The sequence below is a fragment of the Pan troglodytes genome, chromosome 2 (assembly GCF_028858775.2).
Source record: "Pan troglodytes isolate AG18354 chromosome 2, NHGRI_mPanTro3-v2.0_pri, whole genome shotgun sequence".
In the NCBI taxonomy this organism is placed as follows: Eukaryota; Metazoa; Chordata; class Mammalia; order Primates; family Hominidae; genus Pan; species Pan troglodytes.
The window spans coordinates 145,742,765-145,767,151 of NC_086015.1; the positions used below are offsets into that span (position 1 = coordinate 145,742,765).

Sequence of the window (24,387 nt, forward strand, 5' to 3'; positions counted from 1 at the left end):
TGAGGAATCGCCACACTGACTTCCACAATGGTTGAACTAGTTTACAGTCCCACCAACAGTGTAAAAGTGTTCCTATTTCTCCACATCCTCTCCAGCACCTGTTGTTTCCTGACTTTTTAATGATCACCATTCTAACTGGTGTGAGATGGTATCTCATTGTGGTTTTGATTTGCATTTCTCTGATGGCCAGTGAGGATGAGCATTTTTTCATGTGTTTTTTGGCTGCATAAATGTCTTCTTTTGAGAAGTGCCCTGCTTCGGCTCACGCTCGGTGGGCTGCACCCACTGTCCTGCACCCACTGTCTGACACTCCCCAGTGAGATGAACCCGGTACCTCAGTTGGAAATGCAGAAATCACCCATCTTCTGCGTCACTCATGCTGGGAGCTGTAGACTGGAGCTGTTCCTATTTGGCCATCTTGGCTCCACCTCCCAGTTTTATTTTCAATAGCCTCTTCTCTTATGTGTAAACGTTAGTAAATGTCATTTTATTAGAATTCTGCATTGCCATAAAAGTTTATTTTGGCTTCTTACAAAGTTATCTTTTTGGGATTTTATCAAATGGATTCCTGACTAGTATCAATCTTCAGAAACCAATTATATGGTTTCTTAGTTTGATCTCTAGTCTGACTTTTCTACATAGAAATCATTTTCTGCCATCCACTGAGCTTAGAAGTCTTCTATTCCTTCAAAAATATATATTCCTCCTTAAAAATAAGTAGAAGGTGTCATCTCTTCAATGTCAATGACTGTCTGGGACTACCCATCAGTACAGGGCTTTTGCAGGGTCATTCCATAAAAATAGTTAAGTATCTAATGCTATACCAGCCATCATCTTATTAACTTTCTTATCACCACCTCTTGGAATTTGCTTTGTTGCTACATTACACCCAATCATTTGTTTAGCCACTCCTACCACAACTTTAGGTATATTTTTAAATAAAAACCTCCTTTCAATCCACTCTTAAAGTATCTTTTCCTCTCCCTGTGGCTAAATTTTAAATTCTAAAACAGAATCTTTTGCATCTGTTGTCTCATGGACTCTTAAGAGTACTGACTACAAAGACTCTGGCCTCTCATCCTCTTATCTTATGCCAGTTTCATGCTCTGGTGGTATTCCTGTAGGTTCAACCAACTTGTAGAGCTGCACTGTCCAATACAATAGCTACTATCCACATGTGGCTATTTAAATTTAAATTAGGCCAGGTAGAGTGGCTCACACCTGTAATACCAGTACTCCCGGAGGCCCAGGCAAGGGGACTGTGTGAGGCCAGGAGTTCAAGACCAGCCTGGGCAACATAGCAAGACCCCATCTCTTAAAAAAAAAAATTAGGTGAGCATGGTGGCACACACCTGTAATCTTAGCTACTCAGGAGGCTGAAGTGGGAGAATTGCTTGAGCCCAGGAGTTTCAGGCTGCAGGGAGCTATCATCACACCCCTGTACTGGAGAGACCCTGCCTCTAAAAGTAAATAAGTAAATAAATTTAAATTAGCAAAATTAAATAGAATTAAAAATTCTGTTCCTCAGAACATAATGTTTGAGCATATATTTCAAGTGCTCAAGAGAGCCACATGTGGCTAGTGGCTACTGCTGAAGAGTATAGATATAGAATATTTTCATCCTCACAGAAAGGTCCTTTGGACAGTACTATTGGAAGTCTTAATTCAATTGTATTCAACTTTAATGCTATCTTCTTGCCACAGTTGGGAAAAAACCCATTTCCTTCTCTCTTTATTCCTAGGTGTTTTGGGCCAGTGCCTGCTGGAGTATGGTTAGGAAGACATGTGTTTCTGGATCTTTATTCTTTTCTTACCTCCTCATGGATCTTCCAATCTTCCTTGCCTTTAGTTTTTCTTACCAGCCTGCCATAAATTTATCCAGTTATAGATGCTAAACTACATTAAATACTTACTTTTAAAAAATCCCATAATAATATACGGCTATTATATCTTAATCAGAGTACTCAAGACTCCTACAAGTACACTTCCCTTCTTATTCTGTCTAGGTAATCTATTAGCATCGGGGCTTTACATTGAAGGAATCCTGTAAGGAAGTTGCCACATATGATTTATCTTCTGTGATCCAGGAGGCAAAGTGGGGCAGCTGCGGCTTTCCTTAAGACTGTAAGAAATCTTCTTGAATTCTCAGATTTAGTTATTTATATCTAGGAAGTGATGATTGAGGTGAAGTTTCCTTATGTTAGACAATGACTGTGCCATCTGCTTGGAAATAACCTAAACTAGAAAACCTCTATGCAAAGAGGAGAAAACCTTTGTGATTCATAAATCTCTGTATTAAATTAAAAGGCTAAAAGTCCTTTGAGTTACCTGAAAACCAGGTAAAGGTATGGGGCTAGGGGCAAGCACAGGGTAGTTTCATTGTAGTTTAGAGCAGGAATAGAGGCTGTAACGTTGATAATGCACATCTATAGTCAGGAAGGCACAACACTTAACCTAGAGGAGATTCAAGGCTCCTCCCCTCTGTTGGGATCATCTCCACACTGGCTGCTACCCACATTGGTTATACAAACTCACTGCCCCAGAAAAATGTGCTCATTACCATCACATATATCTTTTGTCCTAAGTAAGTGCTTGCTTCTATTAATGGAAGGAAATATAACCCTTCCATTATAGAATGGTAATCCCAAAATTCATGAGGGTCTTAGGCTCTCATATCTTACCATATGGGTTCTAGATATGCAAAAATGAGTAATTCTGTTAAATTTTTTCCAATTTATTCATATACAGTGATCTGGTATTTTAAATACCAGTTCTCATTATCATCAAGTTTAGGGATAATCTACATTATGTTGCCAAGGAAAAGAATAAAGTTCACTCACCCCTTGAAAAAGTAAACTTAAAGATTTAGCTTCATTAAAACTAACGTTAATTCAGTCAAAATGTACAATAGTAAAATTGCTGACATTTCATATGACATATATCCATAGGAAATATGTGAGAAGACTTACATAAACTGCTGCTGTATTATACAATTATATACATGTTTACTTACGAAGATGCAGTAACCTAAAATATAACCATCAAATCATGATCCTTCAAAAACAATAAAAACTGCAAATCCCTAAGATTCAAGCTCAAAGGGCATCTCATGGATTCCTAATTCTCAGTCAGATCTGATAATTCAGGTAAAATAAAAATTTCTTCTTTCACTAAATCTCAAACAAAAATGTCATTTTGTCATCTTTTCTTTAAGCCTCCAATCTTTCTTTGTTATACATTTTTAATTATATCATATTAGCATACCTGATTTTTATACAAGGTTTCCTTCAAGCTTGTAAGAGCATGAATACGAACATCGACATTTTCATGTTGAATGGCCTTCATAGAGAGCTGAAGAGTTGTCTGAAGATCAGTGCTCTCAGAGGTCTCCTATATACAAAGCACAGAGAGACAGCCCTTATTAATCAACTATTTTAACAACCATTTCCAAAGGCCTGAATTCTCTATATAGTTACCATTAAACTATACCAAACCAATTTTTTAAAGTAATGAAATTTCCATTCCTTCCTTTGTACAGCACAAATCATTTTTAGTAATTCTGAGGGAAAGGGATTTCATTATAAAACTGTTAGACCTGGAGAAAAATTTTATCCCAACTAAGAATTTACTTCTCTAAAATAAGTACTTCTTGACAGGAAGTACAAGTTTCCCTTAATTTACAAAGGGCTACATAATAGCTTTGAACCAGGTCTATGGATTATATAGGTAATTCAATTCCTTTCACTACCCAAGGTGACACTTAAGGTCAGGTATCCCACTTTCTACCCAGAAGTTCTATGAAATCACCACTAACATCTTCATAATTTTAGAGAGCTCACTAAGATTTAAGATGCTGGAATTATAAATTATTCCCCTTCTAAATCTCAGGAATCATTCACATCTGACATTTCTATATCATGGTTTGTAGCACAACACAACTAGAATCATCCCACAGCTTTCCTTTCTTCTCTTAGGGTGTGCCGCTGTGGTAGTGCTTCTTTTTGGGACAATAAGTAAGGACACTTTGGTCTGGGTAGTAAAGGCATAAGAATTGTATTTTTTGCTCTCTGTTCTATCTAATGCTGTTACATATTTAATCTAAATGCTAAAACTTCCCTCCAAAAGTCATGGATTCATGGTAGCATTATCTACTCACCAGGAATTAGCTATCAGAATAGGACTACATTATCCCTAGATATGATCCTAAAGGATCTTTATTTCATGTATTGGAACTTGGGAACAATTCTGTATTAATGATCTCCTAAACCACAAATTAAAAATTAAATACCTTTCTGTATTCCTGGAGAACGGCTTTTATCTTTTTTAATTCTGGATGATCAGGTAAAAAATATATTTCATGAAGAAAATCTTGCACAGCATCCCTAATAGTTAGTTGGAATAAAAAGAATTATTTGCCAAGAATATGAATACTAAAAAAATGTGAAGTAAAAGTTGAAACTAAGGCCAATTTAATTCATAATTAAAAGTGCTAGTTGATTACTGAGCTGCAAAGTATTTTCTAACTATGTCTACGATGCTCAGCTAAATTATTAGTGGAAAATGACCAAAGCTATGAAAATCACTCTATAATAGTGCTACAATAAACCATGCTTCTCAGCATACAAACCCATATATACAGTCCCTTCCTCTTCAAGCTGGGCTGAGTGTGTGACTTGCTTTAGCAAATAGACTGTGGCAGAAGATATGCTGTGCCAATTTGGGGCCTGTTAAAAATGCCTGCAAGTTTCCATTTGTGTGTTCTGGAGAGCCCTGAGTCACTACGTAAGAAGTGTGGCCACCAACATGGACAGACCGTGGTACAGAGAGACAGACTGTGAGACTACACGGAATGAGAGAGAGGCCCAGCCCAGTCTACCTGCCCCCTGAATGTGGCCACATCAGTGACCACTTGTAAGACCAGTAGAACTGACCAGTTGAGCACAGTCCAGATTGCAAAATTATGAGCAAATAAAAATGCTCATTGTTTTAAGATACTAGGTTTTGGAGTGATTTGGAATGTAGCAATAGACAGCCAAAGACTACCTCAATATACAAATTATCATGAAGAATTATAGAAAAAATATATAAATAATCCTTGTCAGGGCTATAATTTTTAATTTCCTTCTAATATAATAAATGCTCTAATCTTTCTGGGTCCAAATATAAGCATTTCTAAATCCTAGTCTTCATTAACTCATGCAATAAATATATATTAAATAACTACTATGTGCTACTACATGCTAAGCACTCTGCTAGTCAGTGGGGATGGAACAATAAACAAAGCCAAAGTAGTGCCTTCATTCAGCAAGCTTAAGGTCTTCTATCTTGCAGCATGATCATAACTCACTGCAGCCTCAAACTCCTGGGTTCAAACAATCTTCCTGCCTCAGCCTGCAGTAGCTAGGATTACAGGCTCTTTTTGCTTTTTTTAAAAAAATGTTTCTGTATTTTTTGTAGAGATGGGGTTCTCACTATGTTGCCCAGGCTCCTGGCCTCAAGCAATCCTCCAGCCTTGTCCTCCCAAAGTATTGGTATTGTTGGCATGAGCCACCATGCCTGGTCAGGATTTTTCTTATGATTATGAGAAAGGTAGAGAAATGACACTTCTGCAATAAACAGCAAAGACATGACTATGTACAAAAAAATTTATAAGGTACTTGAAAAGTAGTCCCAAAATCTAAATTAGTGATTTTGTTGTTTTATCATGCACAAAATATAAAAATATCAAAAATAAAAGTATTTTAACTAAATAAAAACACATTAACTTTTCCTTCTTCTATGATTTCTCCCTCATTAGACAGTTACTGCAACTGACTAAAGGGACCAGCAATAGCATATGGGTGAGTAGGTAAATAAGTAGTACTTCAATCCCAACTTTTCACAAGCAAAGGAATGATTATATACAACATTAAGTAAAATCACAGAAAAAAATTTAAATATATAAAAAGACATCCCAGTCTAAAAAGCAGCCTGAATCAAAAATACAAATGGGAAAGAATAATGCATGTTCTGTCAATAGTAATCCACACTGGCTATAGCCTAATGCCTGTTTTGAAAAATTGTGGGGGAAGATAGTAAGAAATAGTCTGTGGCCACATTTTTAGAAAGCCTTCAATATCAAGCTAAGCAATTTGGAATTTATCAATTAGGAAATGGAGAATCTCAGAATGCCTTTGTATGCTGGAATGACACCAATAAAGAGATATTTTTAAAACACAGTTCTAGTAACAATATCAAGAAAAGTGATGAAAGCTTAAAGGAAGAGAGGCTGGTTCAAAGCTTAACGCAATGAGGTAATAAGGGTTTCAACTAAGGTAATCTGCAGAAAGTAGGTATCTCTCCTAACCTTTCTCATGCTATTCAACTATCTGCCTTTTGACTGTGAAAAGAAAGGTAAATTAGGTTACACATTTACAGAATTAATGAAAAGTAATTTTTAACTGGTGACCTATTAGTGAGCTTTGGAAATAATTATAATAGAAGCAATGCCACAACTGAAATAGCATCATTTCAATATGTAATTACATGCCAATTACTTTTGTTTATTGATAAACCCTGAAATTCAAAAAAGTGACAGTTTCCACATTACCATCAGTAATTTTGAGACATAAAAATACAGTTTAAAAAGTTATTATTTTACTATTAATTTCAGTTACAATACCTGTTTTCAATTATGAGGTAGTGAAAGATAGCTGCAGTTTCTTTAGGCTGGATGTGTATAAGAGGTAACAAAGCTACTATTACATGACTGAGAAGGGAGCCCAGACAACCATGATCCAGGCAGCGAACAAAGCAGTCCCAAGCTCTATGTGAAAAAACAAATAGAAATGAAGTCCAATTACTTTTATTATTTGTAAAGCTCTATCAATCAGTAATTAGTTGAAGACACATGATATATACAAACAATAGATTAAAAGGCAGCTTTAAACATGGAATAAAGATCAGTGCTATATATTCAAATAAAGTGATGTCCAAATTATGTGAAGTCAAAAAAGCAAGGTGAAAAACAGTGTTTGGGGCAGAATTAATAAAAAAAAAAAAGTATGTGTGTGTGCATTTACTTATTCTTTTACAGAGGGTGGATATACAAAAATTAATAAAAATAGATATCTGTAGAGGTCGAAATTGGAATCTAGATTTCTGACTATAATTTGTTACACAGATTTGAATTTGGGACTATGCAAATGTTTTATATAACTTTTAAATTAAATAAAATAGAGGGAAAAAGCAACCCTTAAAAGTTTTAAAGAAACTGAAACAAGTGAACCTAACTAAATGTTAAATTGGTAGCACGTGCACACAGAAAATAAGTACTTCACGTGATTCTAAAACCTATTCTTTATAAAAATTTTCTAGTAGCTACATTCACTTAAGACTTAGAAGCAATGACAGTAGGCCCAAAGAGTGCCTATGCTTGGAATTAATCTGGGCTCAAAGGAACCAGAGCCAGGTTTCCTTGAAGAAATCGCTAATTTTGAGTCAGAGGCAGGAAATGTTCAAGATAAGTCCAGGTCATCTTGTCATGCCAGAAAGCAGAGAATCTATAAGAGATTAATAGAGGTCATATCAAAACTCATAGATGCCAATTTGAAGGGATTTCTACTTGCTTAAGATGGGACAATTTCAGCAATAAAAAAGGATAGTGATTTTAATGGATAAAAATTAATCAAACTTATAAAAATCTATGTTATCAAAATGATATTTAAAAAAACTTCACTGGAGGTTGCTACAGCACAAACCTATATTCCTAAATTGATTAACTAAAGGGAAATATTCAAGTATTTATGAACTGCTTTATATGAACTATGGTTGTTTTGCTTTTAAAGACAAGGTCCTGCTATGTTGCCCAGGCTAGACTCAAACTCCTGGCCTCAAATGATCCTTCCACCTCAGCTTCCTAAGCAGCTGGGACTACAGATATGCACAATCATGCCCGGCTAGCCAAATTTTATGAGGAATTTTGTTTTAAGAAGAATCTCACCTAGTAAATACAGAAGGAATAATAAAATTAGAAAATCATTATTTCATCAACTGCAATGAAATAATGGACTTAGGCAATGATCATTAATTAATGCTAAAATCATCAGGTGAAAGATTAGTGGGGAATTTTATAATAAAGGGATTCAGGTTGATAAAACCTACTGTCTAATCTTACCATTACTAAAAGTGGACAACCAGATATTATTATGTGGCTCATACTGTGCCACAAGAGAAGCACAAAGCCTCACCTATGAGGTATGTTATCATAATAAATTGAACCTAAATCTAATCAAGCATCTATATCTAAGTACCCATTTATAGAAAAGACAGGGAGGAAAGAAAAAATAGAGGGAAAAGTTAAATTAGCTATTCACCAAATCCAACATCCTAAAATCTTAACAGCCTAAAATAAGTAAAATGTGTGAGTAGAGAATTTAAGGGATGAGGCTGTTTACAAGAGACACTTAAGGAGCCAGGCAACCAAATACACATATGTAAACTTCATTTATAGTCTAATTCAAGAAACTATGATACATACAAACATCTCTGGAAAAACATCTCTGATACATACAAATATCTCTGGACATATACAACATAATATATACAATGTCTTTGGGAAAAATACCTTTGAGACAACTGGAGGAAATGTGACTAAGGACTGAGTTTTAGATTAGATATTTCTATTAATCCTGCTAAGTATAATAATTCATGAAGGTTATTTTTTTAATGTCCTCATCCGTTAGATACATCTAAAGTATTTACAAGCACAATGATAAGATTCTGGGATCTTCTCTAAAATACCCCAACCAACAATCAAAAAGGTAGAAGTGGATTAAAAAAAACTAGCAATGTTGATAACTGCTAAAGTTGGGAAATAGGTATGTAGGTTCATTGATAACTCTTCTATTTCCCAGTATGTTAAAAGACTTCCATAGTAAAATGTTTTAAAAGAAGTAAATATGTTCTATTTTAAATACAAATAAATAGTCTTTCTACCTTATTTATTATTTGAACCCAATTTCCCTCAAAGAGATAAGAATTCAAGTTAGTGCTATTGGAAAATGCAAAAAAAAAAAAAAAAAAATTAATAAACTCAGGCAGTCATTTACCTGCAACACAATTCAGGAAAATCATCCTTGAATCGAAGGCCAGTTCTCAGTGTGGTCATCATCTTCACCCTCACAGAACTGACATGTTTGGGTCCCATTAACTTCATCAAAGACATCAAACTGTTCAAGGCCTATAGAGTTAAGTAGTGCTTCAGAGTAAAGCTTATAAACATGCTGCCAGAAGCAGATGAGCCCTAAGGACAAGTGCTTCCCACCCAATATCAGGGTGTCATCTATTCTCAGATAATACAAAAGATTGAATAAATGTTGGCCAGTTTGTTTTGTCCAATTGCTTATGTCTTATGTGGTAATTATAAATTTGAAAAATACAAGTTGAGTTCTTTTTTGTTTTTTCCCTTGAAGGTGATTTGTTATTTTAGCCCACTATTCATCTAGAACAGTACAATTTCTAATTTATTAAAGGTATAATGCATATTGTTTAATTTCTTTCATATCTATCCCAAACTGCCATACACATATATAAAACAAACTGAATTAAAATCATTTAAATTTGAGACCATATAACAATTTTTGTAGTAAATGGAATACTTCCTAGTAATCAGTAGTTAAGGAAATTTTTGTCCTAATGATATTAAATTCAAGATGTCCTGAATTTAGTAAAACAAATAATTAATGATATACTCAGAAAATGAAACACATGAAAAACACAGAACCAGACCTGTTATCAGCAGCTCCAGTTTATAATGAAGGGGTAAAGAAACTCTGGTTGACTTTATATGCCAAAACATGTTAGCTCTTTATGGTTTACAAGACAAACTGTAGTTTTCTTAGATTCAAGGTGATTCTCTCCCTTAGGATAGCAATTGGGGAAACAATAGGAAAGAAGCCATGTAGATGGAATAGTAGTTGGTTGGGGGATTGAATTTACTAGTTGACACCAAAAGAACAGGCATTGGTTGCTGAAATTTGCAAAATTTAATATGGTAACATATGTCTTTCTTGGATCCTTAAGATAATAATAAAAAAAAAAGGAGGGGAGAGTATACACTGAAATAAAAGCTTCCATTCATAGGTGTTTTTTGTTTGTTTGTTTTTATTGTAATCTTACTGACTGCAGAGGTGGAAAGCAACAGAAAGAGAAATTTTATCAATATCTAAAATTTTACTCCAATTTATAGGACAAAAATTTCCAACGGTGGCCAACTGTTGCAGCAGTCATAATGAAACTTCACTGTGGCACAAGCATTTAAACATAAAGTTGCTTTACATTATAATAACCTAAGATTTCTGGTGTTCAAAAACACCATGGGCCATGACCCACACCAGACCAATCTAAACCAAGGAGACTCAATGATGCAACTTTTGTTTGAGCTTTCAGTGATTGCTAGTCTCTCTCTTCAAATGCTGGACTAGATGTTGTGATGACGTGAGCTTGAAGCCATTGAGGTCATTAACTGGCTCTTAAGTACAGAGCCAACCCAGATGAATCTGAGCCAAAAGACTGACTCTGAGAACTTTTTTGAGTCCAAAATCAAGTTATGCCTAAAGCTACATTATCCTTACACTTTTAGTAACACAGCCACAAGTTCCTTTTAGTCACTTTGGGTTGGGTGTTCTATCCCTCCTAAACTAAAGAAATGAAACGAATACAATTCCAATTTTTAGACTCCCAAAAAACGTATATGAGTTCTTCAGCAATAGAGAATGTCATATTTGGTTATTTCTCATCTTTGAATGTTTGTAGCTAGATGCAGAATTTATCTATATTCTGTATGAATTCTATCTTAGCACTCTGGAACTATCACCACTTACCATTTTCTTATCTTCAATGCCAACACTAGAGCTCAGTAACTGCATGTTAAAAAAAGCCAAAATGCCCAACAATTTGGGTTGTAAATAATCAGCCTAAGAAATAAAAACAGATAATATGTAAGCTTTATACAGAATGAATTTCTTAAGTTGACATTTTAATTATTTAATTAATGTCATTTATATTTTACCTAACTAGATTAGCATATTAGAAATAAACACTTGGTTAATTAAGTTTCTCCAAAAGCATATATCTTCACATGTAGTATTTAAAGAAACATGTAGTATTTAAAGGAATGATTTATAGTCACCACGAAAAAATATGATTAAACAGTACAGTACAATGAGAAAATGATGAGTTTTTTAATCATGGAGTGAACTGGGGTGGGATCCTCAGGATCTAATTCAAGTCGGGATGTGGGGTGGAGAGGAAAAGAAGAAAGAAAAGAATAGAGAAAGACAAGGGACTGCCCTTATTCTATGACATTTAGAGCTATGGTAGAAAAGTACGATTAAGGAAAAGGTATTCTACCAGAATAATGATCTGACATAGGGGATAATATCCCTGGAAGTAACAGGGGAAAAGAGGCACAAGACCATGGGCATCAAAAGTTGCAGACTAGATATCATCATCCATGACACTTTAGGTTTCCTGAAGTAAACAGAGTTCCTTCCTTAGTTCCTTCCTTCCTTCCTTCCTCCCTCCGTCCCTCTTTTCCTCCCTCCCTCCGTCCGTCCCTTCTTCCTCCCTCCTTTCCTCCCTCCCTCCCTCCGTCCCTTTTCCTCCCTCCCTCTGTCCGTCCTTTCTTCCTCCCTCCTTTCCTCCTTCCCTTCCATTCCTCCCTCCTTTGCTTCCTTCCTCCCTCTTTCTCTTTCTTTCTTCCTCTTTTACTTAAACAGGGTTCCTTCCTTCCTTCCTCCCTCCCTCCCTCTTTCTTTTTCTTTCTTTCCTCCTTTCTCTTTTTTCTTAGAGTTCCTTCCTTCCTATTTCTTTCTTTCCTCCTTTCTCTCTCTTTTTTCTTTTCTCTCCTCTTCTTTTCTTCCTCTCTTTCGACAGGTTCTCTGTCACCTAGGCTGAAGTGTAGTGGCACAATCACGACTCACTGCAGCCTCAACCTCCTAGACTCAAGCAATCCTCCCAGCTCAGCCTCCTGAGTACCTGTGACTACAGGCACGCACCACCTCGCCCAGCTAATTTTTTGTATTTTTTGTAGAGATGGAGTTTCGCCATGTTGCCCAGGCTGGTCTCAAACTCCTGGGCTCAAGCAATCCTCCTGCTTTGGCCTCTCAGAGTGCTGGGATTTCAGGTGTAAGCCACTGTGCTCGGCCAAGTTAATACTTTCTTAAGAGAAGGTCCTGGAGGAGAGGGCATGGGCTTTAAGTCAGCCAAATCTAGGTTTGAATCTTAATTTTGACACTTCCTAATGTGTGATCTTCTATAAGTTACTTAATTCTTCCAAGTCTGTAAAATGTGAATAATAAAACCACCTACTGCATAGAGTTGTTGTAAAGGCTAAATAAGATACCATTTATTGGCCAGGTGTGGTGGCTCACGCCTATAATCCCAGCAATTTGGGAGGCTGAGGCAGGTGGATTACATGAGCTCAGAAGTTTGAGACCAGCCTGGGTAACATGGCAAAACCCCATCTCTACAAAAAAAATTAGCCAAGCATGGTGGCATGCACCTGTGGTCCCAGCTACTCAGGAGGCTGAGGTGGGAAGATTGCTTAAGCGCTGGAGGCAGAGGTTGCAGTGGGCTGAGATTGCACCACTGCAGTCCAGCCTGGGTGACAGAGCAAAACCCTGCTTCCAAAAAAAAAAAAAAAAAAAAAAAGATACCATTCACTAAGAACTTAGTATATAGCTAAGTATTAAATCAATTTGTTCATATTATTACAAACTGAGAATGTGACCAGTCTGTAAAGAAGAATATTCTTTTGTTTCATGTCTTTATGTACAGGCAGAAGAAAGGAGCAAAAAAAAAAAAAAAAAATGAGCTGGGAATGAGTAGCAACTAAAGCATTTTGAACTCCATAAGAAAGTTGCACTGCTTGATGTTGAGGCATCTGATTTAGGTATCTTCAGGTTCCATGCATTACCAAGAAAAGGGTAGGAGGGTGTGTGCTACCATATAATAGAGAGGAGTGAGGTATCCTACAAGTCTCTCCAGATTAGATGTCAGGATAAATCTTTATCTTGCCTAGCACAGGAAATCATCTGGTTTTTAAAATCTAAAATTGCATTTTGTTCTGCAAACTTCTGATTTAGGTTGAGACTCAACTTTGGCATGGTAAGCCACAATTCACTAATTGTATGGTTCCAGCCTATGTTGCTTAAATAAAAAGCAGATAAGGATCACACAATCTATGTCAACATTCCAATATTAAAGTTCTTGCACTCAGACAAACAATTATTTGACTTTATCTACCTACCAATATATTATCTATCACCAAATACTTATTACGTATGCCTAGAATCCTATACTGGGTACAGGTGTACAAGATAAGCAGAGTCATTCTCTCTCATTAGCTTACAAGGTAGACTAGCATGAATGGAAGACACTAAATAAGTAAGTATGTAAACAAAGTTGTGATAATGCTATAAGAAAATAAACACAATCCTGTGATAGACAAGAAATGTGGTAAGGGAGTCGAGACAGGGTACTCAGGAAACTCTTGAAATCTAAAGAATGAGAAAGATCCAGGAGATTATTCCAAGCAGAGAGACCATCCAGGGCCTAGGTCTCGAAGCAGGAAAAAGTTTGGCATGTTTAAGAAACACAAAGGAAACCATGTTGAAATATAGGGAGAAAGGAAGAAAAGAGTTGTACCATGTGAGAGTAGAAAGGTAGGCAGATCATGTATGCCTTACAGATTTTATTTTATGTTAAGGGCAATGAAAACCATTGAAGGAATTTAATCAGGGGAATGATATGAGTTTGTAAAAAGAGCACTCCAAAGGCTGTGTAAATAATTAATTGTAGAGAGGGAAGAATGAAAGGACAGAACCATTAGGAGATGTTCACAGCTGTCCCAAGAAAGATGATCATTATTTGTGTAAGGGTGGTGGTGGCAGAAATGAAAAGATATATTTTGGAGAGACTTGATAGGATTTGCTCATTGTTTGATTATAAAAGGATAAAGGAAATGGAGGGCTCACGAATGCTTCTCAGGTTTTGTCTCATGCAACTGGTAGATAGCGGTACCATTACTGAGATGGGAAAGACTGGGAGAAAAACAGATTAGAAAGGGAAAATAAAGATTTCTAATGAACATATTATATTTGGAATTGTTTGAGATGCTTATAAGACATGAGAGTAGAGATGATGAAAAGGTGAATATCTGTTTGCCATCCTCTGTCATCCTCAGGTCCATTCTCTGCCGCCTTTTGCCCTGCTCCGTACCTGGGACACTGACCGGACTGCATTACTTAGGATCCCTTGCCCTCTGGCTTTCCACTGAATTCAGTCAGCAGGAAATACCACTAGAACAGAGGGTAGGAGGAGAGAGTATGGTATTCATATTTCCTGCTCTGTCTGTGTTTTGAGGTAGTTCTGGCAGTGGCTATGTTCCTCTACAATGAGAGGACCCCCCTCATGGTTCTGGCTCTCAATCAGGTTCTAGTAACACTATTTCTTCCCCTTTCCCAGAACTAAGGGGGGCATTAAGTTTTCTGCTGTTTGTGGGTTCCTTAACATTCCTTGCTGGTTCCCTTAACCTTGCCATGTCACTAAAAGTAGCCCCTTTGTTAAACTATTTCTGTGTAAATGTTTGTGTGTATGCCATCTGTTTCCTCCCAGGACCTAACCTATATAAACCAAGCTCAGAGGCAGTCTGGACTGAAATTTCAACTAAAAATTATCAAAATGTAACTCATATTAAAGAAAAAGATCAAAGAAGATCATTAAAGGAGAGAATGATGACTAAGAAAAAAGAGCCAGTTACATAGTCCTGAGTTATTCTAACATTTAGAGGATAAAGTAGATAATTTACAGGGAAAAAGCCAGTAAAGAAGCCTAAATATGAGTGAACAGTGAAGCAAAAAAGAAAATCAAGACAATGTGGTATCACAGATGCCACGCAGGAAAGAATGGCCAATTGTATTGAATGATACTGAAAGGTTGAATAAGATAGGACAGAGGAGTGACTATGAGATTTAATAGCCCAGAAGACTGTTGGTGATCCTGACAAAAGGAATTTCATGGAATAGTGAGAAAGGAGCCAGACTAGAATGGGAAATGAGAAACCAGAGATAAAAATCTCTCTTAATGAACTTATGTCTAGTATTCCATTATTGGAACGGTAAGCTTGTAGAAGTTATTTATATCCTACTGCTCAAGGTCATCACCAAAGTCTGATTTTTCACAAAAAAAATTTGCAACCTCTGGCATAAATGGGTTAAAATATTTTGCCAACAGTCCTTTAAGTCTGTTACAAGAATAAGGGCAGTTGAAAGAAAAAATAATAATTTAATTCTGAGGATTTATATATTTGTTTAAGATAGATAAACAGTAAAGTGATTTCAAATACAAATTTATGGTAGGGAAAGATTTAAAATAGAGAACATATTTCCAAACTTCCCTTCTATCCAATAATGGATTAAACTACAGTTAGAATTGAAAAGTTTCATTTGTTGACCTAAGGAAAGAGTAGTCGGAGGGGCAGGGTGAGAGGAGAGCTACAAACATATTCTAATATACATGTAATTTAAAAGTAGTAGAGAAAAATAAACTTCAACATTTTTATTCAGTGAAAAAATAAAATCTACTAAAAACACTTAAAAGTCCACATTTTTCAATGCTAATATATGTTGTTAATGCCCTAAATATGTAAATATGTAAACAAAGTTGTGATAATGCTATAAGAAAATAAACGTGATCTCGTGTTCATGATCTTGTGCATGTGACCACGTGATTTAAATCAACCTTTTCAAAATAAAAATACCAACTTAAAATTTAAACAAATGGCTAGCAGCCAGAAAATGACCAAAAATATGATTTCTTCAATTTTATAATTAAGCTGCAAAAGGAAGAAAAACAAACAAAAAAACCTCATAGAACATATTCCTTACCATCAGTTCAGGTGATATGATATCTCTTGGGCCCTGATATGGATCATCACTGGATGCAAATGAGGCAAGTATTGACAAACCATTAAAAACCTGTTGATAGTGTTCTCCAATACGCAGCAATAATTCATTATGCAATCCTTGGAAATCTTGTCTCAACAGGCTCCCCAGTTCAATTTCTGTTTCATTCTAACCCAAAGACACGTTAAAAAAAATTTTTTTCTTCATACTAATATCCTGGAAATAAGTATACTGATTTTAACATGCTATTAGTACATCAGGAGCTCTAGCCCAGATGACAGGATTTACTAACGGTATTAAGAAAAGGCATTGGAAAAGATTCTAATCTTATTCTATCCTGGTAGGTCTCCCATGGATTATATGTAATGAAGAGAAGTGATCCAACTTTATTTAGAAATAAAATATTAAAAAGCAAGTCCTAGTTTTCTCTAAGGTCTTATAATATCATCAACTCATTATTGGGGACACACAACCCTGGGAGGAAACGTAGTATAGTGGCTTATAGCAGTCTTTCTGTTCAGATTGCTTTAGTTTAAATTCTAGCTGTCATTTATCAGATATGCTGACTTGGACAAGTTACCTAATCTAACCTTACTCTGCCTTAGTTCCTTATCTATGAAACAAAACAAAAAAATAGTACCTTTGGCTGGGCGTGATGGTTCATACCTGTAATTCCAGCACTTTGGGAGGCCAAGGCAGGTGGATCACTTGCAGCCAGGAGTTGGACACCAGCCTGGGCAACATGGTGAAACCCCACCTCTACTAAAAATACAAAAATTAGCCAGGCCTGGTGGCAGACACCTGTAATCCCAGCTACTCAGGAGGCTAAGGCAGGAGAATCGCTTGAACCCAGGAGGTGGAGGTTGCAGTGAGCCGAGATTGTGCCACTGCACTCCAGCCTGGGCTACAGAGCAAAACTCCCATCACAAAAAAAAATAATAATAATTAAGAGTACCTTTATCTCATTGAGTAACTGTGAGGATTGCATGAAAAGATCCATATCAATTGTTTAGCTCAATTTCTGACATGTATTAAATACTCCATAAATACTTATTACTATCATTCTATCTCCACAATATACAGTTGAATAATACTTTCTCAAGATGAATAAATACATTTGATATTCACTAACTCTCGTGGAAAGAGATGTGCTGCTGGCATATATTATGAAACAAATTAAGTAAATTAACATCAGAGAAAACAGTAAAGTTATATGCATATTTCTCAGTTTTCCTGTTCCCATGTAGTTTCATATTCCTCAGAGATATTTTGTTAATATGACACCAAAAAAAAGAAGCACAGGTTATAATTTTAAATGTAAAAACTACCAAAAACCTGGACCAAATTGTAATCAGAATACCAAGTAACTAAAATATAGACATTATACTACATTTGAAGGTGATTGCCTCTTCCTATGGATATAATTAAGTGTGTATCATCAGTCAACTTATAACTCCAATCAACTGAAAAGTACTATAATGAAATAGGCTGAGAACCTCTCCCATGAAAGGATGCCTATCATATCCCATTATGGTGAAATGATCAAAGAAAACAAAAGGAGAATTCTATTTAATATGCTCTCAGGACAAAGATTATTTAACATAACAACATTTAAACTTACATTCTTCTAGGATAGGCTATAATTTACTCACCCTCCTTCCTAGAAGAATGTTACATCTTTCCTATAATGCTAATTTATATAAAAAAGTAAAATATATAGAAATATTCAATTACCTTCAGATAATGAAGGGCACGTTCTAATTCATCTTTGGAACAAGAACAGACCAAATGAGAAAAAATATATTTGAAGTTGTTTATTAAAATCTCTCTACGATTGACATTTAATTGTTTTCCTAAAGTTCGAATGAGAGCAGAAGCTGCAGGGCTTGCTTTGGCAGCAAGATCAGGTAGTAGAACTTGTAATGTCCTCTGAAAAAGAATGCAACAATTACCAAAAAGTACATTTGTCTGGGTGAAAAAAATACTCACACAAGCTACGTGCAAAAATATTTTTAAATGCCACACATATTTGGAGTCCACTCCATACTATAAAATATGTAATAGTAGATCATTTATACCACTATAATTTTATACTTTATTATTCCAACACCTTAGAAGCAGAAATGATCATATTAGACTTTGAATTACCAACGGAAAAAATCATAGCACCAAAGACATAAGGGCTCAAATAGCTAACTGAATTGATTAGCATTATTCAATTAGTATTAACTTTTCAGGACAGCTAACCATAAAGAACAATGACTCAAATCCACTTAAACTTAAGTTTTACAGCATAAGCAATAATCTCATATCAAAGTCAAAATCTAGAATGGAATGAACAAAATACTGAATTGCAAACCTCAAGTGAACTATATGTTGTAACTTACAGTAAGAAAACGATTAAGATCAGGAAAGTCAAAAACGTTGGCAATTTCAGACAACGTATTTAAAGCCATTTCTCTCTGGTGAGCCACATCTTGTTTTCGCATGTCAGCATTCTGGCATGGAGTATTCGGAAGTGCTGTCATCTGACTAGAGTGAAGGGATTCTACCAAAAACTAGAGCAAAAACCATTTTATTGTGAGTTTTCACACAAAGAAGAAATTTTAACTAATACTTTTTAAGCCACCATAGAGGGCAGTATCAAATAGTATTCTACATTATCTGAATTGGTCCATTCAATTTTTATAACAACCTTAATGAGGTAGACTATGTCATAATCTGCCTTTCACAGATGACATAATCAGACTTAGTTAAAAAACTTGAATATCATGCTAAGGATTATACCACAAATAAATTCAGCATTTTAGCATAACCTAACTTTTCAGCCATTAATTGAATATATTTAAAACAAAGTGTCATATAACATAATATCAAGGTGTAAAACAGTTTACTATCACTAAAAAGTCTATACACCATTATAAGATGATTTTCTTCCTCCCTCATTTATAACCTGTATCTTCAGACCAATATCCTAAAATATAAAAATGGCAAGATTTCAGTTATAGTAAATAAACTATAAACAAAATACATCGTTTTTGACAATAATTTTTTTTTTTTAAAGACAGAGTCTTGCTCTGTCACTCAGGCTGGAATGCAGAGGTGCGATCTTGGCTCACTGCAACCGCCACCTCCTGGGTTCAGGCGATTCTTCTGCCTCAGCCTCCTGAGTAGCTGGGATTACAGATGCCCGCCCCATGCCCGGTTAATTTTTGTATTTTTAGTAGACATGGGGTTTCACCATGCTAGCCAGGCTGGTCTCAAACTCCTGACCTCAGGTGATGCGCCCGCCTTGGCCTCCCAAAGTGCTGAGATTACAGGTGTGAGTCACCACGCCTGGCCTTAACAATAATTTTTTAAAGCAAGCACAATGCTTTCTTTTTAAAACCAGGCACAGTGGCTCATGACAGTAATCCCAGCACTTTCAGAGGCAGAGGTGGGAGGATCATTTGGGGCCAGGAGTTAGAGAGCAGCCTGGGCAAAATAGGGCTGCTCTCTCTAAAACACCATCTCTATAAATAAATAAATAAAAATTAGCTAGGTGTGGTGGTGCACACCTGTAGTCCCAGCTACTCAAGAGGCTAAAGTGGGAGGATCTCTAAGCCCAGGAGTTAGAGGTTTCAGTGAGTTATGATCACACCATTCCATGTCACTGTATGCTGCCTGGACAACAGAGTGAAATTTGGTCTCTAAGAAATGTTTAAAATAAAAAAGAAAATAAAACTTTTAAAAAGCAAGCAAATGGAACAGATTAGAGAACTCAGAAATAAGATGACACACCTACAACCATCCGATCTTTAACAAACCTGACAAAAACAAGCAACGGGGAAAGGACTCTCTATTTAATAAATGGTGCTGGGAGAACTGACTAGCCATATGCAGAAAATTGAAACTGGACCCCTTCCTCACACCATATACAAAAATTAACTCAAGATGGATTAAAGACTTAAATGTAAAACTCAAAACTATAAAAACTCTAGAAGAAAATCTAGGCAATACCTCAGGCTATAGGCACAGGCAAAGATTTCATCACAAAAACACCAAAAGCAATTTCAACAAAGCAAAAATTGACAAATAGGATCTATTTAAACTCAAGAGCTTCTGCACAGCAAAATAAACTATCATCACAGTGGACAGACAACCTACAGAATAGGAGAAAATGTTTGCAATCTATTCATCTGACAGAGGTCTAATATCCAGAGTCTACAAAGAACTTAAACAAATTTACAAGAAAAAAACAAAAGTGGGCAAAGGACATAAACAGACTCTTCTCCAAAGAAGACATACGTGCAGCCAGCCAACGAACATGAAAAAAAGCTCAACATCACTGATCAAAACTACAATGAGATACCATCTCACGCCAGTCAGAATGGCTATTATTAAAAAGTCAAAAAACAGATACTGGCAAGGTTTCCGAGAAAAGGGAATGCTTTTATACCGTTGGTGGGAGTCTAAATTAGTTAAACCATTGTGGAAGACAGTGTGGCAACTCCTCAAAGACCTAGAGGCAGAAATACCATTTGACCCAGCAATCCCACTACTGGGTATATACCCAAAGGAATATAAATCATTCTATAGTAAAGATACATGCACATGTAGGTTCACTGCAGCACCATTTACAATAGCAAAGTTGGCCAGGTGCAGTGGCTCATGCCTGTAATCCTAGCACTTTGGGAGGCTGAGACGGGTGGATTGCTTGAGATCAGGAGTTCAAGACCAACTTGGCCAACATGGTGAAACCTCATCTCTACTAAAAATACAAAAATTAGCCAGGCATGGTGGCAGGCACCTATAATACCAGTTACTTGGGAGGCTGAGGCAGGAGAATCACGTGAATCTGGGAGGTGAAGGTTGCAGTGAACTGAGATTGCACCATTGCACTCCAGCCTGGACAACAGAGCAATACTCCATCTCAAAAAAAAAAAAAAAAAAAGCAAAGTCATGGAGTTAACCTAAATGCCCATCAATGACAGACTGGATGAAGAAAATGTGGTACATATACACCATGGAATACTATACAGCCATAAAAAGGAACAAGATCATGTCCTTTGCAGGGACATGAATGGAATTGGAAGCCATTATCCTCAGCAAACTAACACAGGAACAGAAAACCAAACACCACAAGTTCTCACTTATAAGTAGGAGCTGAATGATAAGAACACATGGACACATGGGGGGAACAACACACACTGGGGCCTGTCAGGGGGGTGGGGGAAGGGAGAGTATCAGAAATAATAGTTAAGGCATGCTGGGCTTATACCTAGGTGATGAGATGACCTGTGCAGCAAATCACCACGACACGTTTACCTATGTAGCAAACCTCTACATGCTGCAATATACCCCTGAACTTAAAATATAAATCGAAGAAAAAAGAAAAGCAAGCAAAATAAAACATGTATAAATATTCTTCTTTTTTGTAACTCTTAAAAAGTACTGCTGTTGCCTATAGTCAAGACAAACGCTGACTCTTACCTGACAGATGGGTTTCTTATACTGGCTGAAAAAACTTTGCAGTTTAACACTTTTAGCTGCAACCAGAGCTCTAATTTCTGTGTATGCTGCTCCAGAGACAGATGCTGACTTGGATAACAAACAATGCAATAAGTGTAAGAGTGCAAACGGTACCAAATCTCCTTTTGCGGCCCTAAAATTAAAAACAACATACATATGAATACACACACACACACACACACACATATATATCTCCAATATCCCAGAAACAAACGGAAATCTACAAATAAATTCATGTTGACTCACATTTTGTCTATAATATCACAAATATCATATCACCATTTTTAACAGCAAGCAAATAAAAATGGAGAATGGCCAAAATAAATAAGGAAGAACACAAATGCTGCCAAGTATACCTTCCAATATCCCCTGTTGTAAGAATCAAGGTATCCTTCAGCTCATTATTTCTTGATATTTGGGCATGTGTATATGCTTCCTTCATTCTTAAGACAAAAAGCTAGAACAATAAAATTAACTGGTTAAAGAAATTTTTAGAGCTAGGTTGACGTAAACTCAAATGTTAAAAACAAAAATTATCAACCTCCTTTATAAATCCATCTTCAGAGTCCAAGGATTCCAATATGTGCTTGATATTTCCACTAAAAGCCACTCTAACATCTTTGTCTGGATCTTCCATTAAATTTAATAAAGTTCCAAGAACTGCTTTTACATCTGTTTCATCTTCTCTAAAATCAAGATGCTTACAAAGATGATGTAGATTATCTATGAAAGCTGAAGGACAAGAGTATACAATACCTAATTTAACATATTAAATGTCAAGGTTGTACTGTAAAAATATTGTCAACAAATAATATGTCATGAAGAATCCTAAGTTCTCTTATAATGTCAATGTTTCATATTTAAGTATGTATAGCACACAGAATTTTAGGAAATTAAAATGGATACTTATAAATTAAAATTACTTTATATTTAATAAATGTCACTTTTTTTTTGATATAGGGTCTTGCTCTGTCACCCAGGCTGGAGTGCAGTGGCATGATCACGGCTCACTGCAGCATGCAGCCCTGACCTCCCAGGTTCAAGTGATCCTCCCACCTCAGCCTCCCAAGTAGCTGGGACCACAGGCATGCACCACCATGCCTGGCTAATTTTTGTATTTTTTGTAGAGATGGGGCTTCACCATGTTGCCCAAACTGGTCTCGAACACCTGAGCTCAGGCAATCCGCCTGTCTCGGCCTCCCGAAGTGCTGGTGTTAAAGGAGCGAACCACTGCACTCAGCCTGTAAATAATTTAAATCTAAAATAATTTCCAGAATTGTTATAAAATAACAAGTCTCTTTCAGATTTTGTAGACCATTATATGTTACCAAGATAAACTTAAAAACACATTGCAGGCCAGGAGTGGTGACTCTTACCTGTAATCCCAACACTCTGGGAGGCCAAGGTGGGAGGATCACTTGAAGCTAGGAGTTCAAAGACCAGCCTGGGCAACAAAGTGAGATTCCTCTCTACAAAAAATTTAAAAATTAGCTGGGTGTAGTGGCACATACTATGGTCCCAGCTACTCAAGAGGCTGAGGTGGGAGGATCACTTGAGCCTGGGAGATCAAGGATGCAGACTGCAGTGAGCCATGATTGCGCCACTGCACTCCAACCTGGGTGACAGAGCAAGACCCTGTCTCTTAAAAAAAAAAAAGAAGAAAGGCCGGGCATGGTGGCTCATGCCTGTAACCCCAGCACTTTGGGGGGACAGGGTGGGTAGATTACCTGAGGTCAGGAGTTGGAGACTAGCCTGACCAACATGGTGAAACCCTGTCTCTACTAAAAATGCAAAAATTTGCCAGGCCTGGTGGCACACGCCTGTAATCCCAGCTACTCCGGAGGCTGGGGCAGGAGAATCGTCTGAACCCAGGAGGCAGAGGTTGCAGTGAGCCAAGATGGCGCCATTGTACTTCAGCCTGGGCAACAAGAGCAAAACTCCGTCTCAGGGAAAAAAAAAAAAAAGAAAAAAAGAAAAGCACATTTCTCAAGGGGATCTTAGCTTTATTGTTAACCTTACATTACAAGATTTAGGGAGTACTTTCTATTGCTTTGAAAACTTCAGAACAAGTTTCAACTTACTACCTAAACAAATGGATCTTCTAAGTATTTGTATAAATCTCATACTTCATAAAAATGTATACTCCATTACCACTGGAAAGTGGCCAAGAAGATACATTCTATAGTCCTCAGTTGGGCAAAGTAATTTAACTATTTGAAGTTCTCAAGGTCCAAGGTGGTAACAGGGGGCACATTAAGACGATCTCTGGTATCACTAAAGAAGATATAGAATATTGAATCTTACAATATTGAAACAACCATCAGGTATGCCCCATTTAGGCTGTCAAATCACAAGAGTATTCGAAAAATCCCAAAATCACCTCTCCTACCAGTTTTGTGATGCGATCTAATACCAGTTATCCCATTTATAACTAATCAATACTGAGCACTGAATCTATAAAGCATGTGACTTCCTGTAATTTTTCAAGGTTTCAGTCTAATTCTTTTACTGATTTGAAAAGCAGAGCTTAAATAGGTTTTAAAATATTAAATAAGTCATAATCACTCACCAAGTTTTACAGGACTAGGTGTTTTTTTTTTCAGTAGGAAAAGGAATGGCTTGCAGACAGAAGCTTTTAGTTGAGAAGATGAACATTCATGTTGAGAAGTGGCTTTCAAGTTCCTACAGAAGAGGTCCACATGTCCGTGTTCAGAGAAAGGTTCTGTTAAAGAACTTGTCAGATAAAACATGCCGTGAAGAGTACAGACAAGTTGACCAAGTATAGAAGCAAATTCTTTCTTGACAATGTCAGAATCATCTTTGACTTTATCTCTGGGGAAAAAAAAGAAAAAGTACTAAACTTTCTTGCCTAATTTTGTGGTCTAAATAGTCTTGCTTAATTTGGGACAAAAGTACTGGTAAAACAAAG

At 36.5% G+C, this 24,387-nt stretch overlaps 1 protein-coding gene across 6 annotated transcripts in view; it reads right to left on the reverse strand.

Moving 5' to 3' along the window:
- ATR (ATR serine/threonine kinase) overlaps positions 1 to 24,387 on the reverse strand; it is a 129,802-nt gene that overhangs the window by 82,636 nt on the left and 22,779 nt on the right. For all 6 annotated transcript variants that reach the window (XR_008547125.2, XR_010155346.1, XM_054681114.2 and 3 more), the window contains 12 exons: positions 24,028 to 24,290; positions 22,000 to 22,190; positions 21,815 to 21,915; positions 21,420 to 21,591; positions 18,335 to 18,505; positions 17,682 to 17,876; positions 15,930 to 16,115; positions 10,863 to 10,955; positions 9,090 to 9,220; positions 6,662 to 6,805; positions 4,289 to 4,382; positions 3,265 to 3,390 (listed from right to left, as the gene is read on the reverse strand). Coding sequence is in view for 4 of the 6 variants with exons in the window: in XM_054681114.2 (XP_054537089.1) it covers positions 3,265 to 3,390; positions 4,289 to 4,382; positions 6,662 to 6,805; positions 9,090 to 9,220; positions 10,863 to 10,955; positions 15,930 to 16,115; positions 17,682 to 17,876; positions 18,335 to 18,505; positions 21,420 to 21,591; positions 21,815 to 21,915; positions 22,000 to 22,190; positions 24,028 to 24,290 (1,867 nt within the window). In the remaining 2 variants the exon portion in view is untranslated. The remainder of the gene's footprint in view (positions 1 to 3,264; positions 3,391 to 4,288; positions 4,383 to 6,661; positions 6,806 to 9,089; positions 9,221 to 10,862; positions 10,956 to 15,929; positions 16,116 to 17,681; positions 17,877 to 18,334; positions 18,506 to 21,419; positions 21,592 to 21,814; positions 21,916 to 21,999; positions 22,191 to 24,027; positions 24,291 to 24,387) is intronic.